General features: G+C 42.2%; 1 protein-coding gene across 3 annotated transcripts in view; it reads right to left on the bottom strand.

The window, feature by feature from the left end:
• SYN3 (synapsin III) overlaps positions 1-20373 on the bottom strand; it is a 235705-nt gene that overhangs the window by 144377 nt on the left and 70955 nt on the right. For all 3 annotated transcript variants that reach the window (XM_090143143.1, XM_090143151.1, XM_031600069.2), the window contains 2 exons: positions 14738-14829; positions 846-1002 (listed from right to left, as the gene is read on the bottom strand). In XM_090143143.1, the coding sequence (XP_089999269.1) occupies positions 846-1002; positions 14738-14829 (249 nt within the window). The remainder of the gene's footprint in view (positions 1-845; positions 1003-14737; positions 14830-20373) is intronic.

Genomic DNA, 20373 nt, shown 5'->3' with positions numbered 1-20373 from the left:
TGCACTCTTCACCCTTTCTGCATCTTCTTAAGGCCTTTATCATTTTAAGTGGCTAGACTTACTTGTTGAAGATAACATCTCTGCCTCTCCTGCCTTTCAAGAAAGCATCATTCAGAAAAAGGAGGAAGAAAGCATAAAATACATTTTGCTGATATTTCCAGTGCTATTATTTATTTATCACTATTCAACTATTCTGTCCTACCAGAAATCTAGATGCTACTGTACAACTGTCTGTGACACAAAGAGTCTGGGAAGAGGTAAAACATGCCTTGCTCAGGGTAAGGAAATAAGCCCCAAGTAATATCAAGATGTCATAAATGAGTAGTGCTGATGTTTTTTTTGAACATTCCCCACCAAATTCCTACAGTGGTTGGGATAGTGGTTTTAGCACTAAAGAATCCAGCTCCTATGAAAGAATCCCAAAAGCCGAGTTCAGTGCTTGTAATGCTGTCGTGCTATAATATGATGGAAAGTACAGCAGTAGTAGAAGGGTGGCACAATCCTAGTCTGCAGCAAAAGAGAACAAGCCCAAATGCAGAAGCCACAGAAACAAAAGAAGTTAAAAAGTACTAACCTTTGGAAGACTGCCAGTAGGTAGGAATCTCCAGCAAGATACCCTTGCCTCCACTGCCAACCCTTACACAAGGGGTGAATCCTGGCTCCACACCTCCTGGTCACTCAGATACACTGCATGCAGCTGAGCTCTTCTGGGTTGTCCCTGCCTTCCCACCAAGTGCTCAATCACTGGTTCAGGTCATGACTTAGCATTTCCACTACAGTGCTGTATCGATACCAGATACCTACTTTGCAGTGCTGACATCTAGCATAGCTGAATCATAACTTACCACCCATGGTTTGCTGCAGAAGTTGTAGATAGAGTAGAGGGAGTTGACCGTGTGGATGCCACCGTACTGGAGACCGATGATGAGGCTGCGGAAGTCCTCTCCTAGTGCCATGCTGTAGGCATGCTGTCGGATCAGGACAAAGTCAGGTTTGAAAGACCTGGAAGAAAGCAGAGGAATAATAATACTACCTTCCACACTCGGCAACACTTCCAGCCTCTCCCTGATTCTTCTCCATTTTCCCCCTTGAATTTTCATTAACATACGTTGTCATCTTTGGGCCTTCTCTCATGTGTTGTGTGTGTAAGAAAGTAACAAAACAAAAAAAACACCTAGTCTTAATGAAAAAAAGCAAAAATGCAACATAGCTGCAAATATGAGAGTGTAAGAAGAGGTCAAACAGATCTGCTGTAATTTCCATGTCGCTGAGGCATGCACAGGAACAAGGCACACGTGGGAGCCAAGGGTCATAAATTCACGGGTGGGGGGATTCTCTTTTCTTTCAAAAAGCTTGGCCATATTTGGCAAGCTCACTGCAATGTGCTACGCAGATGAGGGAGCAAATTTGTTTCCTGACGATTGAACTTGATATTGAAGCAATGCCCAGTGGGTGGGAAGATCATGAGGGATTTCAAAAAGCTATTGTACACATCCATGCATTAACATACATTCCCCTTTAATCAGTTCACTACACATGCAGCACATCTCAGGCTCTTATGGCTGTGAGTCAATAAATAAAGGGCAGGCATGGTAATGTAATTAATCAAATGAGCAGAGTCCAGCACTGTGATTCATGGCGCGGACTTCCAGAATATTATTTAGCAAGTCTGGAGCTGGGACTCCTATAGTTCAACAGCAGCAGCTCTCAGCAAATCAACAGAAAAGTGAGGCCCTTTCTAGGTAAGCCAAGAGGACATAGATTTGCTTGCAAACAGTCAGATCTCATTCCTTGTTGATGCTGTGCTTTTGTAGCCATTCAGAAATCTCTGGAAACAGCAACTGGAAAGAAACAGTTTCCAAAATGGAGCTCAGCAGTTCATTCTTGAAGGCATATAAGGGTCTTTTCCTCTGAAATGGGGGATTATTATATACTTAACAAAGGTTGCATCAAGGACATTGGAAAAAATTCCATTCTGTATTAAAGTTTTTCAGAGAAATGAGCTCTTTAACCAGGTCCCATTACCTCACTACCCTCGAACATTTTCCTTGCTAAGAGACTATAATTTCAATCCTTTGGATATGTGAGCTGGAAATACTTTGGGTTTATGGTCCCTATTTATATTTCCATCATTTTGGCAGGAAAATCAGAGATGGTAAGTCTGGGCCAGATTGTGGCAACAAACTCTGTATACAGAACCCAGAGCAGCTTTGTTGTTTTAGAGCTGTTCTTTTTGTTTGTTGGCCTGAAGCTTTTGTTCTTGCTCTAGGCATGGCAAGGAGCATGCTCTGCTTTTGTGATGCAAGAGGCCAACTTTTGGAAACGTTGTGATTCCCTCCTGTGGAGTATTTTAAACCCCGGCATGTTCCCTAATGTACTTGGCACCAAAGGTGGTACTTTCCTCCAGCAGCAAGATGCATAATGAGCATCAGGAGAACTGTGCTATCACTGTGCATCTGATTTATGGACCTCCCTGGTGTCAATGTCATTGAGGCAAGCACTGACTCCCTGCTGAGAAATAGCAAACAAATCCAAATCTTGGAAAGCTTTGGCTTCTCCATTCTTCTGGACTTGCCATGTAGAAAGCAGACTGGAGGCAGGCACAGGTCCTCAGGAGGGATTCATCAATTTCCTATGAACTAGACTCAATGTCTCCATTGAGCTGCTAAAAGAGTTGCAGTGCCTATGTCAGGAGCTTCAGTCACATCTCTCCTTCATTTGGCTTACAGAACAGATGAAGAAGGAACCAGTCCTGGTTGGGGCTCGGGTCATTTCCCCAGACTTGACTCAGGGAATAACTATCATTAGCCACACATGTAGTGGTTAAGGCTGCTGCTCTGCTCTCCCCAGAGGGATCATGAAATCGTTAAAGTTGGAAAAGACCTCTAAGATCTTCTAGTCCAAACATCAGCCCATCCCCACCATGCCCACTGTGTCCATCAGTGCCACATTCACAGGGATCTTGAACACCTCCAGGGACAGCGACTCCATCACCTCCTTAGTTAGCCTGTTTCAATGCATCACCACTCTTGGAGGGGCTCTTCCTAATATCCAATCTGGTTTTGCCTTTGAACATCTACCCAGCATCCCAGACTGTGTACACGGTGCCATGATGGGAAGGAAGCCTGCAAGGAAGCGTCACCCGCTGAGGGAAGAACACAGTGGCTGGGAAGCTGCCTTTAGCAGCTTTAGTTCTGCCAGCCAAAAGCTCAGAAAAAAGCTCTTGTCTTTTCAGATCTTGGCAAAGGAAGAGCTTTTCAGCTTAGAAGATGGACACAAGAATACAGAATAGAAATAGAAAAGCCCATTCTCAAGTTCTGCATCGTGTAGGAAGGCAGGGCAGTCTTTCACATAGCAGATGAGGAGTGAATCTCTAGAGTGAAGGTGGATGCTGAATCTCTCTTTTGCACTATGGGACAATGACGATGTTCCCATGGATACTGAGAACAAGGCAGAGGAGTGCAGGGCCTGCGACTAGCTGCGAATAAACATCAGCCAGAAAGCCTGGAGTCTGTAGATGTCTGTAAAGTGGAAGGCAAAATCAGTGGCAAAATGTGAGATGAGGGGCTAGAAAGGATAGCAGACAGTAAAAGGAAATTAATAATCACAGTAGGAGTGGCAGTGAAAACTGAATAATGGGAGTACAAGTGAGATGCAGAGAAAAGGGCTTAATTGCTTCACACAAGAGGATTCATGCTTTTCTGTAGATTACTTTTGCAAGCTACTCCTCATTCTTGGAGTGTAAATCTTTAACACAGCAAGTCTTGGATTTGAAACAACCAACAGTATAACTGTTTTTTTGCTACTTCAAACCAACCCCATAGAATCTCACATGACAGAAAGTTCAGAACCTTGGCAGAAAGAGAAGTTAGGCAGAAATCCCACATTTGAAACACTGCTGCCAAAACCATCGGGAGAGCCAAACTCAGTACCACCTCTTGTGCTGAGGTCCTAAGCACCCCAGCCCATCAGGTCTAGAAGAGCAATGGCAGGAACACAAGTCCTCTGTCTTCACTAGATCTTATTGCTCTCTACAACAACCTGAAGGAAAGTTGGCTTTTTTTTCCATGTAACCAGCAACAGGACTAGAGGGAAAGGCCTCAAGTTGTACCAGGGGAGATTCATGTTGAATACTGGGAAATACTTCTCTGAGAGAGTCAGGTGCTGGATCAGGCTGCCCAGGGATGTGATGCAATCAGAAGGTATTCAAGAAACGTTTAGATGTTGTACTGAGGAACATAGTGGGAAATACTGGTGTTAGGTGGACAGTTGGACTGGATGATTTTAGAGGCCTTTTCCAACCCTGGTGATTTTATGAAATAACTACTGAGATTTCATTTTCCTCTGGAATGGAGAAATCCTTTCAATTCATGTGGCTGCAGGCTCTGATGGATGGCACAGCCACAGATGGCACAACCCTGTCAGCAGTGCACAACAGGATTGGCCACCCCTTGGGAGAAGTAATTCTTAGAGGTGTCCATGACTCTTTCTCCCTTTACAATGATTGCTTCCTTGTCCCAGAAGGTAGTCACAGACCATGGCAGCCACTCAATTTGCCTCTCCTCCTGGTAACTGAAACCAGACAACAATTGTCAAAGTTAGTCACTTTGTGATTAATGTGAAACTCATCGTAGCCTTCATCCATCATATACCAGTCCTGATCCACTTGCCGGGATGCTGATGCTTATGAGTGTCTGGAAGGGATGTTGCTGGTGCTGTCAATCCTGAGCCTGGACTCTGATGCAGCTGTGTGAGATGCTAGTTTCATCTAACAAACTCTCTATAATAGTCATTCCAATGTACTTTGAAGTTTTCTTTCTTTCTTAGTGGTGAAACTATATTTCAGAGACCAATCCAAGTATAAAGCCTGGATCCAAAATACCTAATACTTTAAAGGAAGGAAGAGATCTGACCATAGAATATAATTTCTTAGGTTGGACTCATGTACTCTTAAATCTGACAGCATTATATGTCTCAGTAATGGTGTCATCAAAAGCAAAGGAACATAATTTAAGAGATCACTGATGATGATTACAGATGTAAAACATCTCAGGAGCAGCAGTTGATATTCTGATGACTCTGGGTCTAACTTCTTGAACAATAAGAGAAGAATCAGCTCTGAACACTAAGATATCTCTGCAGAAAACAAGTCTCCAGCCACTGAATGGATAGAGAAGAGATGATAGCAGCAAATCCTGCTGGGAGACTTTGTGCCTAAAGGAGATTTCCTATTTCTTATTTCTGATTATAGACAGGAATCCAGCTTGTTTCATGACCCTTCAGCTATTCTCTCTGAAGCACAAAGACCTTGATGGGCATGAAGAAAGAACGTACAAGAACAGATGATGTTGTCAAAATACTCTTTAAGAATCCCTTCCATCTCCGACTGCAAACAATCGTCTTCAGCCAACTCAGATACCTCAACACCATGAAGAATTCACTTTTGCCTATGCTCTGAGAGGAGGATGGGCTCTCCTGCTCTCTTTCTTGAAGAGTGCCTGTCTTGAAAGGCACTTCATATTAAAAGGAAAAGATCTTCCTTGGACACTGATGGGGGACATCCTTATTTCAGGGTCTGCCTCTTCACCGTTATTCAGAGACTTTACTCAATTTGCTGACACTTCCTATTAATGAGCACATTTTTTACTAAGTTCTCTTCTACGGCTTTCCTATCAGCTTGGCATGCCATGGAGAGGAAGAAAAGTGTGTAATTATGCAGTATGATACAACAAGTTTTACATTATTGGGAATTAATGGAGCCTTCAGGCAAGCTTTGGTGGCACAAGTCCAAACACTAAATGACTGCAACTACCTGAGAAGAGCAGTAATCCCTCCAAATATGCAGTGCCTCAGGTATCTGAGAGCTAATCTAAATGGCATTTATAAATAGGAACAAGTGTTTCATTTATTTATTTATTTTTGCCTTACCTGTGTGTTAATGGTATTAAGTTACTGAAAAGTAATAAGAAATCTTACATGTTCATGTTATATTGGATGTTATGGTGCAATGGGTAAATTGCTAATAAAAAAAAATCTCTTTCAGTCTTAACCTCATTATGTCATTTTCCACAGAAAGAAGTAAACATTGCTGTGGTTATTCAAAGAAAGAGTGAATATAAGATTAGGCAGAGTTGGTTCTTGAGAAACAAGAAAGTACCACAGAATAGAGAAAGACCCAACTTTACAGGGCTGAAGGAGAGGAACACTGTCTTTTGTGACAGTGTGATCAAGAAATGTCTTGGAGAAAGCCATGGGATGTGGGAGAGATTAGTACAGAAAAAGCAGCAGGAAACAGGAAGCATGGTTGCAGTAGGACCAGTAACTCTTTATTACAGACAAGGACACCTTGGAAGAGGCTCTGATTCGCTACTCAGCAACAGACCAGTAGTTAATGAGATATAAAATCACATCATACACTCTCCAACATTTACTGTTGCAATCTCTGAAGTCTGTTACATGTTTTACTTGAATACTGATTGACCTTGACAAACAAAAGCATGTAGATCCTGTTGATGTGTCAGAGAAATAACAGTCACACTTCCAACAGCAGCTTGCCTTTAAAACACATGCGATCAAAGTTTTCACAACATGAGATCCAGATACTTTCCAACAGCACAGATTCAACCTATAGCATTTTTTAGGTCAGAGAGGATCTCTGAAGATCATCTAGTCCAATACACTGCTTGTTTAAGGACAACATTTAAAGTCACATGAGGTTGATCAAGGTCTTGTCTGGGCAAATTTTGAATATTCCCAAGGATGAAGATCCCCAAGTATTTGACCAATCATCTTTATGACCTTCCAGTCAACATCACTCTAGTCTGTCAGTGTCTTTTTTAGATAGGAGGGTGCTCACAGCTGGACACGGTACTCCAGATGTGAATAGTGTCTCATTAGCTACACCCTTGCTACTAATGCCCAGTGAGCCATTAGGATACTTCATCACTAGTGCCTAGTGGTTCACTAGCCCATGAGGGCTTCTCACCCTCCAACTTGCTGCCATCCAAGAGCTTGCTGAGGCTGCACTCTGTCCAAGCTACAGATTGTTAATGAGGCTCCAACTTGATGAGTACTGTACAGGTGCAGCATGACTTTGCCCTTAACATCTCCATTTGTCCTTCCTTAGACAAAGCCAGAGTAAAAAACCATGCAGAAAGGAGACAAACTAAGGCAGAATTGGAAAAAATAGCTGATCATGACTGAAACAATCTACAACAGTTCTTAATCATTCCTGTGTTCAGTCCAGGATTAACTAATTAATGAGTGCTCTAGGCCCTGGCAACATACTTTTTACTGGAAAGAATTACTGTAAATGTGAAAGGGGCCAGGGAACAGTTTAGTCTCGGAGATGCTCCCCACCCCTGTCTGCTCAGAGTGACTTGCTTTCTGGCAGCTGTCTGCAGGCCAAATGTTTTCCCAATAACTGTCAGTAACTTGCCTGCATGTCAGATGGGTGCCAGCTGCTGGGGAGGTGAAGGGGGACATTATTCATCTGGGAGATCAGTAAGCCCCAGTGGGAGAAGCAGGCCTCCAAGCAGCTGGTCAGCATCAGGAGCTGAGATGGAGGCAACTGAGAATAAATAAATAAGCACACCATAACTTCTTTGCTCTTTGTTATTTCCGGCTTAAAATAGAGGAGGGGAACAGGCAGGTGAGGAGGAAGAAGATATTATCCTCTCCCACACAGGAATCATCTCTCCATTTGTAAACATTTACTGGAGGTGATGATTTGATTGACTGCAGCTTGCCAGGGTCTAGACTACTTATTTCTTTGTGCCAGTCCATTTTCTCTGCAGAATATGTTGGTGAGGGAAATGGCCATTTGGGACTTCAGTGTGTTGTCTTAAGTACACTTCTAAAAGTTCACATGTGATTATACACTCATCTTCAATTAGAATACAAATTGCCATGCCAGTGATACAAAATTATCTCCCAAATGTTACTCAGTGTTATATATTTATATATATATATATAGCATGTATATAGCACATATTGTACCTTGTGGTACATGCTGTGAATCCTGGGAGAACTATATGCTCTCTCTCTCTCTCTATATATATTTTTTTCTAGGAACCTAAACCTTCCCAATCAATTTTTACCATGTTTCCCTTCCTCATGCATTTCTGCAGAAATTTGAAGAATTTTAAAGCAAAAAAAAAAAACAAAAAAGACATTTTCTGAGAGTTGACCAATTAAATCAAGAGTTAAATTTTAAAAGGCAGGAACCACACAGAGCCTAGGGCTCTTTCTTGACACAAAATTCCTGGAAGGGCAAGAAGCTGGGTGGCAACCTACAACCTACTGATATGTCCTACATCAGCAACCAGGATCAGCAGCTACTGTCATGACCTTCCTGGATATCTGCTGGTAGAAGAACTGTGAGGAATCACCAGCTCCTGTGAGTGAATGGTCTTTGAGAGATCAAGAAAATATCCACCTCCTAGCAATGTGCAGCTGCTGTGGTTTTATGATTTCTGTTATCGGTATTCCACATCATAACATCATGCAGTGTACTGGGAGTGAAAGAGTTAATGTTCCAGTTCCATGTATTGTTGACAGTTCTGGGTACCTGTCTCAGAAGAGAAGAGCTGAACTACAGCTCCCAGAAGACTTCATTGTTCCATTTCTGTTTTCTGTTCAGAGAGAAAGAAAACTGACTGGGAGCCTATCTCCCTATCTTCCCCTGGTATGGGTCCCTCCTCATTGGTCATGGAACTGGGCCGAACTGGGCCAGAACCTTGAAAAGCTACTGTGTAGTGAGAAAGCATGGTCTCTGTAGAGCAGAAAACTCAAATGTCTCTTTCAGAGAGCAGTTTATCAGTGGCCTGGTGGAGTAGGTGAACCCACTGCAATAGGAGATGCTGCATTAGGAAGGTAACTTTATTGAACCTTGCATCCTGAAGCTGCAGATCTTTTTTAGCCAGAGTATATGTCTCCTGGGATCTACAAACACTAATAGCAGGCAAGTGCCTGATGTAGGGATGGCCAATTTCATCTCCAATTCCCCAGTGAAAAAGGATTTGTTTTCTCATGCTGTGGTTGTACTCATCTTTTTATCAAAGTTCCCTTTGGGAAAAAAGAGCACTTTGTCTATGTGGGATGGTGATTCAGCAGACAGATGACCTGTTATCAGTGACAGAGCTTAGTATAAGCACAGAGTAGCTGAAAATAGTTAAAGGAAGAAACAGAGCGTTCATGACCCCACTACAGCCGAGAGTGATGAAGGCACAGCACCCAGGATGAGCTGGATAAGGCACACAGGTTTTTAGAACCATAGAAACCTTAAAGTTGGAAGGGACCACTATAGGTCATCTAGTCCAACTCCCCTGCAATGAACAGGGACACCACAGCTAGATCAGCTAGATCAGAGTCTTTACCAACCTCACCTTGAAAATCTCCAGGGATGAGACAACAAAACAACTCCAGGCAACCTGTTCCAGGGCCTCAGTACCCTTACTATAGAAAACCTTTTTCTCATATCTAACCTAAATCTCCCCTCTCTAAGCTTGAAGCCATTTCCCCTTGTTCTATCACTACAGACCCTGCTAAAGAGTCTGTTCCCTTCTTTCCTGTAGTTCCCTTTTAGATACTCAAAGGCCATTCTCAGGTCACCTCACAGCCTTCTCTTCTCCAGGCTGAACAGCTCCAGCTCTCTCAGCCTGTCCTCATAGGAGATGTATTCCATTCCATGGATCATTTTTGTGGCCCTTCTCTGGATGCACTTCAACAGGTCCATGTCTCTCCTGTACTGAGGACTCCAAATCTGGACTCGATACTCCAGGTGAGGCCTCATCAGTGCAGAGTAGAGGGGCAAGGATCACTTCCCTTGACCTGTTGACCACTATTCTTTTGATGTTGGCTTTCTGGACTGTGAGGGCACCCTGGTGGCTTGTGTCCACCTTTCCCATCCACCAGCACCTCCAGGTCTTTCTCAGCATGGCTGCACTCAACCTTTCATCCCCTAGCTTGTATTGGCAGTGGATATTGCCTCAACCCAGGTGCACAATTTTGCACTTGGATTTGTTGAAACTCATGAGGTTCACCTGGGTCCACTGCTCAAACCTGTCTAGGTCTCTCTGAATGGCATTCCATCCCTCAGGTGTGTCAACTGCACCCCACAGCTTGGTGTCATCAGCAAGCTTGTTGAGAGTGCACTCAACCCCACTGTCAATGTCACTGATGAAGATATTAAAGAGTATTGGTCCCAGCATGGATCCCTGGGAGACATCACTCATCACTGATCTCCATCCAGACTTAGACCCATTGACAACTACTGTCTGGAATCAATCTGGCAGCAAATTCTTCACCCTTTGAACAGTCCACCCATCAAATCTATACTTTTCTGATTTGGAAAGAAGAATGTTGTGGAGTACTGTGTCAAAGACCATACTGAAGTTCAGATAGATGACAACAGTGGCTCTTCCTTTGTCCATTAATGCAGTATACTATCATAAAAGGCCACTAGGTTGGTCAAGCAGGATTTGCCCTTGATGAAGCCATGCTGGTTCTCCTGTACCACCTTCCTCTCTTCCATGTGCCTTAGCATAGCTTTCAGGAGGATCTGCTCCTCAGTTTTTCCCAGCACAGAGGTGAGACTGACAGGTCAGTAGTTCCTGAGGTCATCCTTTTTACCATTCTTAAAAATGGGTGTGATGTTGTCTTTTTTCCAGTCAACAGGGATTTCATCTGATTGCCATGACTTTTCAAATATCATTGAGTGGTTTGGTGACTACATTAGCTAATTCTCTCAGGATTCTGGGATGCATCTTATTGGGACTCATTTTACACTGAGCAGCTACATTCAGGCAAGGACTGAAAGATTAAATGCCACCCCATTGCTGGTGTTTTCCCATAGAAAGGGTTTGTCCCTTAGGCTTGGCTTCTCTCTGCTTCTCTGTCTGTTTTGTCATGCCTTTCCACCTGCCGGGGCTGTTGCTTCACACAGGGCCTCTTCATCCAGATGATGGGCACCTCTTAGTCCATCAGCCATTGTACCGTGGTGCTACAATGAAGTCTGCAACAGGACCTCACAGTGGTAGGTCCCATGTAGACATACCAAACTGTAGCCTTGATGATGATACCAACTTTTGCCCTTGATGATCAGCCCCAATGGCAAAAGAGCCAGCTCCACAGGGAGACAGGAGATGAGAGCAGTCTGGCCCATGATTAATTTATATCCTTAAAAGTCTGTAATGCTCTCAGAGACATTAGTGTTCCCTATATAAGAAAACTGTCCAGATTTCTTATATAAGGCATATCCCTGCCTAAGTCCCACATCTACTGGAATTAATAGCTGAAGCCTTGTAAAGCCCAAAAGGCAAACAGAAAACTGTGTTTAATCTAATGCAGAGGCTGAGATCATAGTTTAGTAGTCTAAGTGTTGTCAGAAGCAGAGACAGCTCAAATTCTCATTTATACTGAGACACTTTTATAATATCCTGAAAGTATAAATGCACCTCAGAATGGGTGCAGTGCCAGCACTGACAGCCTCTTTGCACTATGGAAATGTTGGTAAAAAAGGCCCTTCAGGGAAATGAAGAACAAATGGAAACAAAAATCCCACTCTTTACATCTAAACTCAGTAGAGATGACACAAGCTGAGAACTTTCTAAGGTACATTAGACTCCAGACAGTTTAGTATGAGTGTGTGTGTGCATATATGTCTGTAGATCTATAAAACAGGAAGTTGTGGATGCTCTGGAAGGAGGATAAAGGATCCACCCAAATGATTTAAAAGCAGGCATCACCCACGCTTAGTTTTTTTTCACACTGCTTAATTACTCCACAATGGTCCATTCTTTGCACCCAGAAAAGCTGCCATTTCTCAGTTGAAGGGGTCACTCTAAGTCAGTGAGAGATTTTCTGGGATGAACAAGTGCCATCTCCTGTTTCCCATATTTGAGATTTCACTGGGGAGTCTGTGATGCCAACTGTACCCAAAGCAGTGCTGAGATAACAAGGACCAAGCCATAGAAATTTCCTCTGACTGACCCCCAAGTGCTCTGCTCATCCCTCTGCTCTATTCCCAGTCAAGACATGAGGCAGGAGGTCACACACTGAAATTGGGAATGGTGGAAAATTAGTGAGATGTTCCACCACAAGCTCTTCACTTTCTAACTGTGAATAAAGCTTGCTGAATGGAGTGCTGATGGAGGCACTGTGTACCGTAGTGGAAATGGCACAGGGAAACACATGCAATTTTGCAGATTTGTTAGATAACACTCTCTATTTCCAGCACCACATTTCAATGAGACCCCCTCAATCATCCTATGTGATGTGCAGAACTTAATAGATAGATAAAGGAGTTCTGTTGCTGCAAAATTAAACACTGGGAGATACATTATTACTAAATTTAAGCAAGAAATGCATGTTTCAGTTATGTTGTTTGCAAACTTACTAGTAGTTTCTTGTTTAAAGTTATATGGGCTAGTTGTTGTGGAGGTCTATATCCTTCCAGTTCCTTGCTCTCTTTAATTGACAACAGTGATTGTATCTCCTAAACAAAAGAAGATTTATCTTTCAGGTAAAAGAGCCACAGCCCTTTCCTTGAGCAGCTCAAGTCAGTTGGCACAGGGTGTAAGAGAATGACTTAAATCTAAGGTGGCAGAAAGGATCAAGAGATCAGCAAGGAAAGAGTTTTCCTTTTACCATATGACAGGAAGTCCCCAGCCTAAAGAAGGAGTTAGGAGATCTGCTGCAATATGACATAATTTAATAGGCTAAGAGTTCAATTAACATTATGCAAGACTGGAGAGAAAATCCCAGTAGTTGTTTTATTATTATTATTATTACTCTTAATTTAAATAGTAATAACAAAAGTGTTTATTGTTTCATTGATTTAAAATCCACTGGCTTGTAATGTATTTACTATTTTTAGACCAATCTGCCACTTCTCTGTGCTCCCAGAGGCTACAGCATCGACACTAGTTTGATGTGTTGAAATGCTATACACATCTCTACACAAGCAGAGGCAAATCCTCCTCTTCCATAGGCACTCACAGATGTAAACACAAAAAGCTGAACTGCTGCCACTCACAAAAAAATTTACATTTACATATATATAAATATATATACTTAATATATAAACAGCCACATGAGGTTAGTTTTTATATATGTGTATTAACCAGGAGCAGAAACATGAACACCATGCTTCAGACACTCCTGTGAAATAAATTTTGTCTTCAGTTTCAGTTTAATAGCTGATGAACTTTCAACTAGACATATGAATGGCTTTGGGAGGAAAAGCATGGGAAGGAAAATGAAGATGTGATCAACCTAGGAAATGGTTTTTGGGAAGCCTTCCAGCGTTGTGAGCAAGTGAACAAAAGAGTGCATTAGTGCTGTGTACCGTCTGATGGATGCTCCAGTAGTAGATTCATAGGATGTATGCTGTCTTTAACTGAGAAACAGACATTCATGGACTGAGAGAAAGCAAATGGATATAACAGACCTGACATTTACAGTTTTTAGCAGACACTCTTGTAACTGTGCCAAAGAAAGAATAGAGACTTGTGGACATTCTAAGAGATGTCAAGGCCTGTAATGAATTCACGGACCACAATCACAGCTAACTGACAATGACAAGCACTGTTTTGGAAATGTTGTCCTGAGAAATGAAACTGAGCTCAGCACTGTCAGAATCACCATTTTTCATATGCTCTAATAATCCCTTTCAAAAATCTCCCTGCATTATATCTTATAGGTTTGTAACTCTATTTCTGAACAAGAAGCAAATAAACAAAAGTGTTGATTAAATGTGTAAACATTGTTATAAACACCAAACAGTGTGCATAGAAATGTAGAAAATGTAAATGTAGAAAAAGTAGGAAGACTAGGAAAACGGATTGGGACTGGCAATGAGATTTCAATCAAATAAGGAAAAGCTTTTGTGTCAAAAATGAAATATAGAGTTGAAAGATTTAATGACAGAAACTAATAAAGATGTAGGCTTGCGAATAATAAAGTGGAAGGCAGTATCAAGGCTCTGTAAAGAGCATTTTTCCATCATACGCAAGTATGACTTCCTACACTGCTCTTTGTATAGCACCAGTAACGAGTCAAAACTGCAGGCATTCTGGTGTCCAAAAGAAAAGAAATAATGCTTTAGGAAAGTGAATTGGACGTGTAATTGGGAAAGCATTGCTCAGGAAGAATCTTTGTTTGCAATGACTGCAAATTATGAAGTAATGTTAGCAGGGAAAATCATCACCAAATGATAAGGTATTACCTGTGAGATATATATCAGGATAAGGCTAAAGCATGGGGAATCTAATGCAAAAGAGGTGAAATTTAAGGGGCAAATTGGGAAGAGAAGACATATTCATAGAAGGGCTTTGTGTTTATTGCAATAACAGTCTACCAGTATCAGGATCTAACACAGGTAGACTAATGTGTGCAAGGCACTGTTTACAGTGAAAGATGGTTGGTAGAACAGGAGACATAAATCAGCAGAAATAAAGATTAATCATCTCTCCCTTTATGAGGAGATGTAAGGCTAAAAAAAACCTAAAAATGAGGGATGAAGGATCTGGACTGGAAGCAATGACTAGATGGCATAATGTGCAATTAAGACCTGGTACAAAACCACCAGTATCAGGTCAGACTTTCCATCTCTTTTTGGAAACCTCCAAATCATCATAACTGGTTGTTCTCCTTCAGATACCAGCCAGAGCTCATCCTGCTTGCTCTCAGATCTCTCCAGAAAACCCAGTTTTCAAGAAAAGTTGGCACTACTCACCTTACCACCTTGGTGCCATTCCTCATGACCTGCATGTCCACCATGCAGCCACCGGTGACATAAGCAGCCAGGTTCAGCTCAGAGAACTCAGCCTGGAGTGGAGCAAAAGGACAGAGCATTATTCAAGGGCGGCAGAGACATAAACTCATCAACACCCAATTGTCTTTTTTTTTAATTTACTTTTTTTCCCATGAGGCAATGGGAGATCCAATTCCATCTGATTTACCCCAGAGAAGCTGCAGAAATATTTATGAGTCCCACACTTCAGGTGTGCAAGTTTACAGGATTAGGCTTATTGAAGTAATAAATACTGAAGGAATTAAGAATAAGCAAGATGAAAAACGCATACAGGAAAGAATAAAAATAATAATAAAAAGAGGTAAGGTCATTTGAATTCAAATTCCAAGTTTCCACTTGGAAACATTCATTTAGAATTATGTCTGAGTTGGCTGCTGTGCTGCTGGCTAGCCATAAACATAATAATAATACAAATGGTTTAAACCTCCTTTAATAGCTAAAAATCCTCATTACGCTGTAGGGAAGTGATAAGCAGATGCATCCACATGATGCAATTCACTTATTAAGATTTTAACTCTTAAAGGATTAGAAAAGCCAGGTAGGCTGTTAACAGTACTCTCATTTATTGAAACAGTTTATCTTTTAAAAGAGGTGCAACTTACAAGTCTGGGAAGGTTGGCAAGGAATATTTAAGCTTTGGGGGAGCAAAAGGCAAATGTGCACCAGGTGATTCTGACTGCAGAGGGTGTCAGTGAAAGTTAAAACTCAAATCACAGTGATTAACGGGGTGAGAGGTGTGATGACTTGTGGTGTGGCAGCTGGCCGTGCTCCCACCAAGCAGGAGTGTAGCAAGGCTTGGGGGTTCAAGCCATTTGGAGCAGGAGGAGAATGTTGGGTTTAGCTGCTCTGCACAAGACTTGGGCTCCAAACCCTAAAATTGTCCTTTATGAGTAACTGAATAGATCTCAGTCTTGCATAACCTGTTCATTTATTGTTCTCACTGGTGGACTATACAGTATCTTGCTTTCCATCATGATGCAAACACAATCCTTATGGATCTAGAATCCTATATCTAACTATTGAGTTTGCCTGCTCAAGCTGAGGTTTGCCTGTATGTATAAATAATTAGATTTCAGTTTTCCAGACAGAAATTTGTATTTGTATTTGTTTTCTTCTCTTTCAACAGATAATTTTCCCCTTCTCAATAATGAATTTCTTTCAGAATTAGTTTTGTAGGGACTGAGCAGCAGTTAATCACCTTCTAACCTGTGGCTACTTAATAACACAACACTAACGTGGTGTTGTTAATCCTTGTGATTTTACTGAGATCCTTGCAGTATTTAATATTCTTCTGAAATTTCTACTAGTTGGAACTGGAAGATAGTGCCAGGAACAACTTTCACACAGAAGAAAACCCACCAAAAATAATAAAAAAGAAAAAAAAAACCAAACGTTTTGTCCTCATGGAAAAAGCTTGTAGATGGAGAACTGGTGCACCTGTAAAGATTTGTAGGCCAGACGATAAATGAAAAAATCACTTCCAACTTTCGTTTTTTATAATCCGTGTAATTTTAAAACAGTGACTGTAGATTGGTGACCCGATGATGTAATGAAATTTCATGTCTGCGGCCCTGTGTAAACTTTTCAAAGCAACACCCTTACATGATCTTACATCACTGTAACTCCCAGTTATAATGGAAGGAGGGGGAAAATTCCTGTTGCCAAGGATAAAATCCTATTTCATACACACACACACACAGATGTAGTGGGTTCATGTGACTTGCTGGCTTTCTATTATGAGACTGCATGGCCTTTGTTTTAGCTGCAGCCATACCACTTAGGTTAATTGATCTTCAGGGATTATAATGGATCAGAGAGAAAAAAATATGTATTTCCAAAAGTCATCTGCATTTAAAATGTTTGAAAATCTCAATAGATATAGGGATTAGTTCACCTTAAACAAATGCAAGGAGAGGAGATGCCTTCGGTACTATCCGTAATGTCCTCAGGGTGTCCTATGAGAGTGCAATATAGCACATCTGCTTGCTACCTTACACGTGGGCTTAGTAAACTGGGGAAAGGAAAGGATGTGTTTCCCACCTCTGTGGCTGTGTATGCCTCAGAGTTGTCCCACTTAGGGTGTTACTTTGCACCTCCAGCTTATGCAGCTGAGGGACATCTCATCCAACACGAAAGCCAGCTCTAGAGAGGCAAATTTTGGGCCTGTGTTTTCATGGTTTTTATGCTCTTCTTCCAAAGTGGTTTTGTTCTAACATTTGGATTTGCCAGGAGTGAAAACGGGCATTTCTCATTTGATGGCTGGCATATACAGCCAAACTAAGTCAGCCTGACAGGCGTTGCTCCGCGGCAGTCAGACCAAACAAAGCCATGCTCAGACACCTGACATCCAAACAGGCTTGAGAACCCTCTGAGCTGGTAAGTACTTCATACCAAACTGCCAGGACCAATTTCAGGCCTGTTTATGTCAAGAGCCAGAAGAAAGGGAGAAATCCCTTTTGGCAACCATTGTACTGGGCACCCTGGCAAGGATTAAGGAGCAGAGAGAGGGTCTGCAGGGCTCTGCACAACCCCAGCCCCAAAACAACTCCAATATGCAACCACAGCTGAGTCCTAACCTTCCCCTGGCATCCACTTCTGTTTTAACAGACTAAGCTAAGGACCACTGCTGCCCTTATGCTTTGTCCCATCTGACAGTCTGCTGCTAGACGGCGTTTGGAAGAAGGCTGGAAATTTCAGTCAGCAGAAATTGTTTCCTGTTGATTTTCCAATGCTCCCTGTATTTTTAACTTTGTGGGTTTTGTAGCCTGATGACTTCCCCTGGCTGGGATTTTAAGTCTGAGATCATCCCCAGCCAGCTCTTACCTTGCAGACAAAGAAAGCAGCCCATGCAGACAGTGACAGGTAACTGCGCAGAACAGGAGAGTGCAGCTCTCCATTGCCTTGAAGAGTCATTCATGTTAGAACTCATCAAGTATAAGGCAGCAACACATTAGCCAGATGGTGTTTTATACTTGCTTTGCAAATGGTGCCAGTGGCTGCAAAAACATTTAGAGCAAGAGAGAACCACGTGTGACAAACGTGACACAACCTATTTTCTATGATAATGTAATACAGACTGTGGGCCTGGGAGTATATTTCTACCTTTGTGAGGCCCAGATTTGAAAGGACTATTCTATTAAAAATGCCTACTACTTCAAGTATTTGGAATCAGAAATCTCTCCAGTTCACTTGGACTCAGTCTCATGCTACTCTCACTTTCTCCCATTAGTGTTCTCTAGATACTGGAGATCTTTCTGTTGAGATATTTTAGGGTTTCTGTTTGCTAAGAATAAAACAAAGAGGCCATTAGATTTTAAAGATTCCTCGGATACAAATGTTCAGGCTAGATTTAAAATATTTTTCACGGAATGGCAGTACAGTGGGTTGGAAGGACTTCAAGGTATCATGCAAACCGTTTCTCCTTCCTAAAGGCAGGATTAGTTCTACCTCTGCCATTGTGTGCAGATGCTACAGAAAAGTTTTTCCATGGGCAATGATCCTCTTTAGACAATCTGTGCTATAACAATCTTGGAAAGTTTTCCTGAAGTTTAACCTGAATTTCTCCAGATTTCTTAAGCCTATTGCAGAAGCTGAAGACTTACTGCTTGAAGAATTACCCATTTGTTTATTTACTTATTTATTTATTTTTCGTAGACAGAACAACCTCATTCCTGTAAGATTTTCCTGTAGGTGGTGTTTAGCAACACAGTGGTAAATGTCGCTGTCACTGGATTCCTCTCCGTTGAGACCACAATGTTCTTGGATTGTGACAGCTCAAGTTTGTCGTGGTGTTTTAACTGAGACCTGATCACTGCCTTACAGAAGTGGCTCCTGTTCTTATGTTCCAGCATAATTGTTAGACCCAGCCTTCTGCAAGGGAGCAGTGGTCTTCTGGGAGGCCGCTGTGCTCCCTGACTGATCCTCAGTTTCCCAATCTCCTGAGGCTCTTGCCTACCCACTGATGGTGGTCCATCTCTGAGTAGGCCTGGGAAGACTGGTTTCCTTGGTCCTATCCCTGTGTCAGTGAGACAAGATGCTCAGCACGCACACTCAAGCTGTGTGCTTGAACTCCTTTTCTCCTATGCTATTCCTGCTGTGTGCACACACACGCTTCAGATCTGAGTCTTGATCTTGCTATATCCTTTCCAATGGACTTCCTGTTCCCAGCCTGCTGTCACTGGATGTCTGGAGCTCTGGGAATGAACTGAAAAGGAGAGTCGATTAATGTGGTATTAATTAAATACTAGGCAGGATCACAAGGGAGACAGTCTGAACAAAATGACTGCTGTTGTTCCATATTTTTTGTTCCCTCTGTAGCCAGCTCTCCACCTGGAAATCACCATCCATCTCCCCAAATATTCTTGACCAGTCTATTTGATACTGTCTGTCTCATACCTCAAACAACTGTGCTATACAAACAGCCTCTGACCAAAGCTCTCTGCTTTCCTAGGCTTGCTCCTGAACCTCCTCACCAATTATCATTATGGATGTATTTTTGTTCCCCTGCCCTGTGACATGAAATGCAGTCAGAGTAACAGGCTAGTTTGTGTCATGACTTGGGCACTTGGGATGAGGAATTACTAACGTCTAATCGAATCACATACATTCCTCAGTGGATTTTATGCTTCATTTTTTTGGTGGACCTTCCAATATGTATAAGGAAAGACAGACTTTGGCAGACGCCAGACTGCATTCCAGTAACAGCACATTTCACTACAACCATTACAAGCATTTCACGGGGGAGGTAAGCAGTCCCTAATCCCTACACAGGCAGAAAAGCGAACAGATCATCTGGATGTGAGTAAGGGGAGGAGGAGGGGCTAGGGCAGTACATACTTGGTGCATGCATGCATGCAGAATTGGAGATTAGTCACCGCTTCATTCTCTGTGTCTCTTTGCTGAGACATCATCCCTTGGGGTGGACCCTGCCCCCAGTACTGGGACTGTTACCTGGGAGAAAAGGACAGAGAGGGTCCAACAGAGAGGGGGACACATGCTCCTGTGCAGTTCTAAGGGGAACTGCTCCTGGCAAGGCGCAAATTCAGGATGCGTGCTCCTAACCTACAGATAGTGGTGAAGGTCCCCATGCCTCGATCTGCGTGAGTGCTGTTTGGAGCATTCACCCTGATGGCATTTGGAACCGCCTCTCAAATTTGCTTTTCAGAAATCATGTGACTGCTTGAAAATTGGAGTTCTAGTTAGTAAAAACACATTTCCAAACCTTTTGATCCCAGGATATAGATCAAATGCATGAACTCTGTAAGCCTCCAAAAACAACTGGAAAATGAAAAAAAAACAACCCTTGAAGATTCTATTTAATGATTTCAAGTCATTCTTCCTATTTTTCCAATTCCCTTTATTTGCGGTTTATGAATGCTTGTATGTGGCAAAGTTATGAGAACTGCTATTACTGTTCTTGAACAGCTTTCTGGCTTTCAGTTGGAAAAAAACAAACCAAACCAAAACAACCCAACCCACAACTTTAAATATGTAATGAATAAAAATTATACAGTTGTTTGATGAGAGACTAATTCACACTGTCACACGTGGTCCTATCG

Source organism: Phasianus colchicus, chromosome 1 (assembly GCF_987193195.1).
Source record: "Phasianus colchicus chromosome 1, bPhaCol1.hap1.1, whole genome shotgun sequence".
Lineage (NCBI taxonomy): Eukaryota > Metazoa > Chordata > Aves > Galliformes > Phasianidae > Phasianus > Phasianus colchicus.
The sequence above is the reverse complement of the archived record's forward strand: the minus strand, read 5'-3'. Positions and strand labels throughout refer to the sequence as shown.